Raw genomic sequence first — 10,184 nt, 5'->3', positions numbered from 1 at the left:
CTACAAAAGGCTGCAGTCCAGTGCTACTCTTCGCTGGAGCATATCACCTTCCATGGTAGTTGTGCTTCAAGCCTTTTAGGCTTAGTCTCTCCAGTACTAACCTTGTTCTCTTGTTTCTAGTTATCCTGATTCCTCGGCTTGTTTAAAGGACCCCTCGTGATCCTTTGATTCCTGACTCCTCGTGTCCTGTTCTTGGTTCCTTGGACCTCCTCGTGACCTGTTCTTGGTTTGCAGACCCCCTTGGGTCCCTCCTTGGTTCAACCTCTCCTGTGCCTGGATTCCTCTTGCCTGGTGCCTCTAATCCGGCCAGTGCCTGCCCTGCCAGCCGCTGGACTCTCTCTCTGGAGCTCCCCGGAGGATTGGAACCCAACTCTGGATCAAACTGTAAGAGATTCACAAAAAACAATCTTTCAGCTATTAGGAACTCTGCCTCGTCCTGACTGTCCTCCTCTACCTCCTCCAGGAGCTGCAGAGAAGCTGTACCAGAACTGTTGTCTTTGCACTTGTAAATAAACACTGTTTCTTTTGTATTCCACCTGAGTCTGTCTCGTTCCGGGTCTCATACAAATCTGGGTTCCCCTCGGTTACGACATGACACCTTTCCAGAAGTCCTGTACCTGAGGGCAGTCCCAAAATATGTGTGTGGTCACCAACAAGACCACATTTTCTCCAACAGTCACCATTATTGTCATGCCCAGAGAGAGAAGTCTTAAGTGGGGTTCGAAAAAACCTGATTTTGCATTTCCAATCAAACTCTTTCCAGAGTTGGCTCCCGATTCCCCTGTGGCAACCAAAACAAATATTCTCCCAAGAATCATCATCCAAAATGACATTTAGTTCCATTTCCCATTGTTGTTTAATGTGTTGAGTGCTGTCTGATACATCCATCACCAGTTTTTTATACATCAAAGACACCTGTTTTTTCAATGTTCCAGAGTTTTCGATTAAACTAATTAAATGTTTCTCTATATTCGTGGGTTCCCTTATAATACTTTCCCAGTCTGTATGTTGTGATAAATAGTGTCTAATCTGTAGAAATCTATACATATTGCCTGGAGGGAGATTAAATGTGTCTTTTAGTTTGGAAAAAGTCTTAAGTATATTGCCTTCAAATAACTAATTTACTGTAATCAGCCCACTTTCAGCCCATCAAATAAAGGCCCCATCTGATAAAGATGGTTAAAACTCAGGGTTTTTGTTAATGGGAATGGCCCTTGATAGAGCAATAGTTCCCTTCAATTGTTTCTGTATATGTTTCCATACCTTGAGTGTGTGCCTGGCCCAGATGCTAGTTATTTTATTTTTTTTCCTGAGATTGCAAACTAAGAAAGGGAAGAGTTGATAGATTTACACCTGGTAGTGAGTATTCCTCGATGGAGACCCAATGAATTTCTGGATCCTTGATAATCCATGCCACTATTGCTCTTATTTGAGCAGCCCAATAATAGAGTCTCAAATTAGGTAGTCCAAGTCCTCCCCTTTCTTTACCAGACATCATAATTTTAAGTCTCACTCTTGGTCTTTTGTTCTGCCAGATGAACTTTGATATCATTTTTTCTAAGGATTTAAATATATATTGCGGTAGATACACTGGTAGTGACTGAAAAAGAAACAACAATCTTGGTAAGATATTCATTCTCACACACTCGGTGCGTCCCAGGAGTGAAAGAGGAAGATCTGTTTAGATCTTTTTTAATTTCTTCTATTAATTTATTGTAATTAGAAGAGTGAAGCTGTGTTACTGTGGAGGCAAGGAACACTCCAAGATATCTAAATCCCTTTCCAGACTTTTTAAAGGAGACCAATCATCTAACTGGGAGGGCCAACTGCCTGTAAACATCATGGCCTCAGATTTATTTATGTTAATTTTATATCCAGATACTATACTGTATTCTTTAAGATTATGAAGAAGAGCAGGAACAGATGTGATGGGATTCTCTAAAATATTAGTATATCATCAGCAAATAGTGATAATTTGTGTTGAACATTAGCTTCATCACGTATACCCTGAATATGATGATTAGTCGTAATCAGTTCAGCCAGTGGCTCTATATTGAGTGCAAATAATGAGAGTGACAAAGCATCCCCCTGTCGAGTACCAGGTCCCAATGGAAAAAACTCAGAGCAGTGGCCATTTACCCTAACTCTAGATCTGGGATTTTTTACAAAAGATCTGAACCCATTTAAGAAATGTGTCATTAAAGCCCATGCTTCTTAGAGTATGTTGTAAAAAACCCCAATCTACTCTGTCAAATGCTTTCCCAGCATCAAGGCTGAGAAACATTGATGGGATGTTTCTCTTCTGTGCCAATGTCTGAAGATTTAAGGCCCTCCTCACATTGTCAGTCCCCTGTCTTTGAGTTATAAACCCAGTTTAGTCTGATTTCACAAGTTTCCTTATATATAGTTGGATTCTGTTGGCAATGATGGAGGTGAGTATTTTTAGGTCAACACATAGAAGGCTGATTGGATGATAAGAAGGGCACAATGTTGGGTCTTTACCTTCCTTATGGATTACACTAATAATGGCTTCAGACCATGACGTAAGGGGGTCTTCTTCTGTGTAGTGAACTAGGCCTCCGACAACAATCTGTCTCTGAAGACCTTCAGGGGACAGGAACTGCTATTTCATTGATTTGAATCCAGAAATACAAATTATCTCATCAAGAGACTATTTAATTGTATCCTGAATTAATCAAATGAAAGAACACTCTTCGTTTACATTATCAGTACTATTTTAAGATATCTTGATAATCAAAAAGTGTGTTTAGTTCATACCATTTCTAAATGTTGAAGTGAACCACTCATTTGAATCAACTGTGAAACAGTATTAATGATTTTTAAACCTCATTAGATTTTTGATCATACAGTTAAATGCCTATTTACGAAGTAAGTGTGCATTTAGTCTTCTGTCTGAATGAGGAGAAGTAGTGGATGTCGGTCGAAAGTCAGAGACGAGTTATTAGAATGAAGTGTCTTGTTTTTAAAACTCGCAGACAGTAAATAAAGAGCTGCTGGCACCTGCTTTGTCTCACCTCTTCATAACCATTTCTCCATCTGTACTAACCGTTCTTAAACATTCCTGCTGTCTCTTGATTTCTAGTGACCCTCTAGTATCACTAGAACCACACCCCTGCTGGTTGTTTCAACCAATCAGGAAGTACCACATAACAGGAAGTGGATACCCCTTTAAGAGGCAACACTTCTTGGAACTATTCAGTCTTCATGAGTCTTGGAGTCTTCTGAGTCCTAGAACTCAGTCTCAGTCTTGGTCTTCTTCGAAGTCTTAGTCTTTTCCAGTCTTGCTGGAACTTTCAGTCAGAGATGAGACTCAACTAAGTAGCAGATGGATTTGACCATGTGCCAAAGATCTCTCCAGTCCAGCGTAGTCACAGCCTGCCTCGGCTGTGACTCAACCCGAGCAGTAAATGCTCCACTTCTAAGGAAGCTTATTCGGTGGAACCGAGTACTTCGTCACGATTTCTGATGACCCCCAGCTACTCTAACTGGAGACGCTGAAAAGGGAGCGTACTAATGGACTTCTGTTCCGGAGTCGAGGTATCCACCATCTCAGGTAACAAGCCGTTGACGTCCTGAAGTGTACCGGAGAGCTGAGCTGGATGTCGGAGGAAGGGTGCAATGTTTCTGGTTCAACACATCTTCCCTCATCCTTAAATCTAACCTTACTCCTTACTAACCTTACTGTGCTCTCCCTGGGGTTGTTTGGAGCCCCTAAGCTTGGCTCTTGGGTGCCATGGTTGGCCCGCTGGCCGGGGTGGCTGCCGGGGCCTGGCGGGCGGTCGGCTGGGGGCGCGTGCTTGGTTGTTGGCAGTATGTGGGGGTGGTCGGTGGCGTGTCCTCTTCATGGTGGGGGGTGTCCTGTCGGCTGGGCGTGGCCTGGGCCGGGTCTGGGATATTGGCTCTTCTCCACTCGAGAATGAATGGGTTTACCTCCTGGGTTTGGGCATGGGCTGCCCCCTGTAGAGGGCGGGTACATGTCTTGGACCTGGGGGGTATAGAGTGCGTATCGGGAATAAGAATGACATGTATCGTTATTGTATGTCTTTGAGTGAGTGAGTGTGAGAATGAGGCTGGGACTGTGTGATTGTGTCTGTGTATGAATGGGTATTTGTTAGGCCGAGACTCGGACTGCCCCCTCTTTGATACAACTGCGGGTGTTTGCCATCGCGCCCCTATCGCGTGACCCCCTGGTGGGGTGTGCCCTTGCCTGCCGGCGCGCTTGGGGCCCTTGGAGTCGGGGGCTGGGCGCTTGGGTGTGTGTCGGCTCGGCCTGGTGGGGCTCGGGTCCTCTGGCCCTGTCAGGCCTTGGCCTGGGTGGTGTGGGTCCTCGGTGCCCGGGCCTTCATGCCCGGGCCTGGACCTGCATCGGTGCGGCGGGTTCCGGCGGGGGCCTACGAGTTTGTCACTGTTGGCCCCGGGGGGTCACTGTATGTGGTCGCTGGTGGGGTTCTTCCGGCTCTCCCCTGTAGTCCGATCTGGGGGGTGGGCGAGTGGTTCGTCCTGTGTGGGTGGCCCTGGGGGCTCCGCGGTCGGGGTCCCTCCTGGGGTCTTGGGCTCTGATCCCCCCTTTTTTCGTCTGCCTCTGGTCTTGGGGGTCGGGTCTCTGCTGCTTCACAGTTACTATTAAATGTTCTATTAGAGAAGCCTTATACACTTATGCATGCTCACAACCACACACAAATAGAAGCAGGGATGCTTATGTAGGCTTTATATGTAGATATATAGATATGTATATGAATGTATATTCATGTGTATGTATGTATGTATATAGGCGTAGGTATGGGCATATATATTTATGGAAACTTACTGCAAAGCCATGAATATTTTAAGTTCTTTATACATATGTATTTTGTTGCTGTGTTTTGTCATGTTCTTTGCAGGTGAACAGACAGTGGCCGGGTGTTTTGCCGTGTGCTCTCTTTGTGTATATTTCTTATATTTTGGAGTCTTACTTTGGCTTTTCTTTCTTTCTATCCTATTAAAAAAAAAAAAAAAACTACACTAGATAGTCACTAGAATAAATATTTCATAATAATGGTGTGGAGAGGATGGCTGTAAGGGGAGAAGGGAGGCCATCAGTAAAAAAAAAAAAAAAAAAAAAAAATCTAACCTTACTCCTTAAATCTATTTCTCCTCTTAAACTTTGCTATTCGCCAGTAAAACAAACGAGATGCCTTCAGAGGTGAATCAGCCTCAATCAGTAATGTTCTGTTGTCTTGTTAGTAAAGCGTGCCAAGTTTATTAATCAGAAACAGATCAGCAAATCAATGTGTACATGTTTTGATGTTAAATTTTGATTCTGTTAAATAAATGACCGCATTTATTCTGATGGGTCAAAGATAAAATGGCGTCTCATGTCACTGATTAAACATCCCACTCACCGTTATCTTGGTCACATTACAGAAATTTAACTCGAAAAAGAAAGAATCCGTTGTAATTAAACAATTAATATTCTTTGTGCTTGAACTAGCTTTAAGAACAATTAATTAGTAGTGAAGTTAACGCCTTAGCTCACTACATCTGCAAGAGCATAGTTACAAACTTTAGTCATAAGCGGGGTTCAGTTCCTGTACATATATTTTATAGTACTCCCCTGGAAGACCATCAACTCCTGGAGATTTATTATTCTTAAGTCTGAGAATACTGTTCCTGACTTCCTCTTCCCTGATAGGTTGTGTCATCAGATAAGCCTCCTCGTTGTTCAAACGGTTAAGGTTAATTAATTTGAGAAATTGTTTAATTTTTTCATCCTTATCTAGCTGTTTTTCTTCCTTATATAGATCTTGATAATATTTAGCAAAAGCTTTTGCAACATTCTCAGGCTGGTTATATAGTTCCCCAGTAAGAGGACATTTTATCTTATGGACTACTCTGTTTCACTGCGCTTTACGTAGCTGAAATGCTAAAAGTCGGCTTGCTCTATTTCCAAATTCATAGTATTTTTGATTAGTGAAACGTAACCGGCCCTCGACTCTATAAGTTAACAAATCATTCAATTTCTGTCTATTTTCCTTCAGTATAATAAGTGTTTCAACTTTTTGAAATAGTTGATACTCTCTCCAATTATTTTATCTTATTTTCCAATTCTGTTTGTTCTGAGATTCTATTCATTTTTATTCTTGATGAAAGTGCAATTATATTGCCCCTCAGCACAGCTTTAGCTCCCTCCCACAGGATAGAATGTGTTACATTGTCTTTGTCATTAAATGCAATATAGTCAGTCAAACCCTGTCTTATTTCCTGTTGATTTGCTTCATTATTTAAATAGATACGTTGGCTTTGCAATATTTGAATTGTTTGTTTGGCCCTATCATAATTTCTAAAACCACTGGGGCATGATCTGATATGGTTATAGCTTCAATGTTACACTGAGTAGCTCTATAACTGTCTGTTCCTGAAATCATAAACATGTCAATCCAAGAGTGACCGCAGTGTACTTGTGAAAAAAAGTAAAGTCTCTCTCTTTTGGATGTAGATGACGCCAAATATCTACTGGACCTAGCTCCTTCATCATCGCAGTGAGCGTCTTAGCTTTCTTACACAAAGGCCCCATGTGTACTGGGTGTCTATCCACAGACCCTCTCAAAACACAATTAAAATCTCCACTTATCAAAATGAGACCCTCTGAATGTTCTGCTATCATGGGGGCAATGTTTTTAAAAAAGTCAGGGCAGTCCTCATTTGGTGTGTACAAATTGAGCAAAGTAATTTTAGTACCACCTATGCACCCAATCAGCATCACATATCTCCCCTCCTTATCCAAAAATGTTTTTTCATGACTAAAATAAACTGACTTATTAAACAGAATTGAAACTCCCCGTTTTCTCCCATTTCTTGAGGAGGAAATATACTGTTGGTCAAACCAACCTCTTCTCAGCTTCATATGCTCCCCATCAGAAAGATGTCTCTCCTGTAACATAGCTATTGCACAATTTGATTTTTTTAATTGGTTGAGAATTTTTTTTTTTCTCTTGATTGGGCTGCACAAGCCTTTGACATTACAAGTAACACAAATTAAACTATCCATTCAATTTTTTCTGGCTCTTATTTATCTTAACCCTGGTCAAATATACATTAATATAATACAAAATTGTAATATTCTTAATTGAGTGGCCCCTAGTTAGTCTCAAGATAAAATTAAATAATACAATTGAACAAATGACAAATAAACAAATCAAACTAAACTTCCACATGCCCAACTGGATTCTTCCTAACATAAGATGATAGTCTGAAACCAGTGGGCTAGTTCTTCAGGGACTGTTCAACCTTTACCTTTTCCAGATGTTTTGACACTAACCTATCAGCAGCTCTCAGGTGTGATCACTGGACCATTAATGTACTGGGTCCTTTACTTTCACTAAGCCAACATTTTCTCATAGCAGACAAGTCAAATAAGTGTGTTTCGTGGTGGTAATGTTAGTGGGAACTTCTAAGAAGAGGCGTCTTTTACCTGGAACATGTCTGTTGGTGACGGAGCAGTGGGCCATCTGCAGCAGGGACAGCAGGATCATCCACACCCACAGAGCTGCCATTGATGCTAAGAACTGCAGGAGAAACAAGGAAGAGCCTCTTAGGAAATACCCCTCTGCTCTGCTGCCTCAGTATGCTGACAATGTACCTGTAAAAACTCACCTGTCCAAATCTGTCACTCCACCTGACTGTAAGTTGACCCATCTGTCCAAGTATTTCAGAGGAAAGAAACACTTTTAGAGTTTCAGAAACATGGGAACAGCAACCTGTCCTCGAACCGAACCTGCTTATGGGGAGTTAGGGTTGATACTGCTGGATGAGACAGAACCATGGGATGTAAAACGTCATAAACCTGTTGGACGACATAGCAGCCCAAGGCTAAAAACCGTGCCAACCTGTTTGTGTGTTGGTTTACTTCCTGGTTTCTTACACAGCCCCGGAGGAGGAAACAGCTCAGTGAGAGTTAAACCAAACGTCTTGACTCTTTAGGTTGTTAAAGCTTAAAGTGAGTCAATGTGACACAACAAACACAAGTTTGGCTTGAACAAAACCTGTAAACACATATTGTAAAAGTTATGTTATGATTGACATGTGACGTTGACTCCCTGTCAAAATGAGAATAGAATTCAAAATCCTACTTCTAACCTACAAGGCTCTCGACAACCCAGCTCCATCTTATATTATAGATCTTGTTGTTCCATATTTTCCTAATAGAGCACTTTGCTCTCAGACTGCAGGTTTACTTGTGGTTCCTAGAGTTTACAAAAGCAGAATGGGAGGCAGATCTTTCAGTTATCAGGCTCCTCTCTTGTGGAACCAACTTCCAGTTTCTGTCCATGACACTGACACATTGCCCATTTTTAAGACTGGGCTTGAGACTTTTCTTTTGATAAATCCTAGGGTTGGCTTGGGTTTCCTGAGCTATCCCTTAGTTCTGCTGCTATGGGCTTAGACTGCTGGAGGACAGACATTTCTTCACTCTGCCACTGTCTTTACTTGCTCTACTCAACCTGTTTTGTATTTGTAATAGTTCTAATCATTTGTTCTGTCCTTGACGTGTTTTTGTCTTTCTTCCAATAGGAGGTACACCTGCACCTACATCTGGACCTGCTAAGACTGGTTCTGCTGGAAGTTTCTTCCTGTTAAGACAGAGTTTTTCCTTTCCGCCGTCTTCTTTGTGCTTGCTCAGGATGGGAGACTATGATGGAGAAGATTCAACACAATCTGCTTCCTTCCTTAGAGAACTTACTAACTGGTACCTGCCTGTGAAACCAGCAAGTGTTTGCTCCATTCACCCTCTGTTAAAATGTCTGGATGACATTAAGGCCTGGATAGCTTCAAATTTCTTAAGTTTTAACAGTGAGAAGACTGAAGTCATTGTCTTTAGCCCTAGCTCAACTGCCACCACTGATCCTGTCAACCTGGACTCTCTTCAGCCATATCTTAAGCAGTCTGGTAAAAAAATCTCGGGATGGTTTTAGACTCTGACTTCAAGTTTGACAAACAAATCAACTCTGTTCTGCAGAAAAGCTTCTTCCAACTCAGACAGGTAGCTAAGCTCAAGCCAGTGTTGTCCAGACCCGACCTTCAGAAACTAGTCCACGCCTTTGTCACGACCCAATTGGACTATTGCAATGCACTCTATGCTGGGATCAGCCAGGCCTCCATCTCACGTCTTCAGCTCGTCCAGAATGCTGCTGCTCAGCTTTTAACTGGAACTCATAGGTCTGAACATAATACTCCAGTTCTGTCCTCCCTTCACTGGCTCCCTGTTCGTATGAGGATAGTCTTTAAAATTCTTCTGTTGTCCTTCAAAAGCTTAAATGGCCTCGCACCCCTTTACCTCTCTGAGCTTCTGGAACCTTACATTCCCTCTCGGGCCCTGAGATCATCCGATCAGCTGCTTTTGGCTGTTCCAAAAACAAGACTGAAGCTCAGAGGAGATTGGGCTTTTTCAGTCATGGGCCCCAAACTCTTGAACAACCTGCCCCCCAACATGAGGCAGGCCACCTACATTCCTCACTTCAAATCTCTGCTAAAAACATCTGTTCTCGCAGACATTTCACACAGTGTAAATTGATCTAGTGTTTTTTTAATCTGTGACCCTATGTTTTAAATGCTTTTTATTAATTCTTCAGTTATTATTATTAGTGTATTGTATATATATATATTTTTTTCTCTTTAATTTTACTCTTTGATTGTTGTTGTTAAGCACTTTTATAACATGTTCTGTTTTAAATGTGCTCTATAAATAAAGTTGACTTGACTTGACTTGGTTTTGATAATGTATATGAATGTTTGTGTACAGTGCTCTGAGACTTCCGTTGTGACTTGGCACTACTGTATATAAATATTTATTTTATAAACTTTGAGATAATTCATCATAAACAAGCAGGATGCTGATGTCCCCCGTTCCTGAGGGATTTGAACAGTGAATGTTTGTATTTTTGTGAGATGAGTGTTTCTCTGGACTGGAATTGATCAGGTAATGCAGGTAAACCTTGTTATTGGTGCAAGATATTCAAGCTGTTGGAGTCAAGTTGTGTTACGAAGGTTTGTTTCTGATGAAAAGGTTTATTTTTATTATTAATCAAACATTTATATTTTAGCTTGGGGTTTCTTAAAACATTTTTAGTCAGTCAGCATCAGTGAGGAATTTTATTTTGACACAGAAGCTAAGTAGAGGAAGCAGT

General features: G+C 41.6%; 1 protein-coding gene across 1 annotated transcript in view; it reads right to left on the bottom strand.

Annotated features, from left to right (window-relative positions):
* prrg2 (proline rich Gla (G-carboxyglutamic acid) 2) overlaps positions 1-7,772 on the bottom strand; it is a 90,584-nt gene extending 82,812 nt beyond the window's left edge. Inside the window, exons 1-2 of the mRNA XM_037688798.1 lie at positions 7,654-7,772; positions 7,472-7,565 (exon numbers count right to left, since the gene is read on the bottom strand). Of these exons, the coding sequence (XP_037544726.1) occupies positions 7,472-7,565; positions 7,654-7,695 (136 nt within the window). The 5' untranslated portion in view covers positions 7,696-7,772. The remainder of the gene's footprint in view (positions 1-7,471; positions 7,566-7,653) is intronic.
* Between the last annotated feature and the right edge of the window lie 2,412 nt (positions 7,773-10,184).

Source organism: Nematolebias whitei, chromosome 15, assembly GCF_014905685.2.
Source record: "Nematolebias whitei isolate Nwh7 chromosome 15, NemWhi1, whole genome shotgun sequence".
Classification (NCBI taxonomy): Eukaryota; Metazoa; Chordata; class Actinopteri; order Cyprinodontiformes; family Rivulidae; genus Nematolebias; species Nematolebias whitei.
This window is presented reverse-complemented; position numbering and strand designations above follow the sequence as displayed.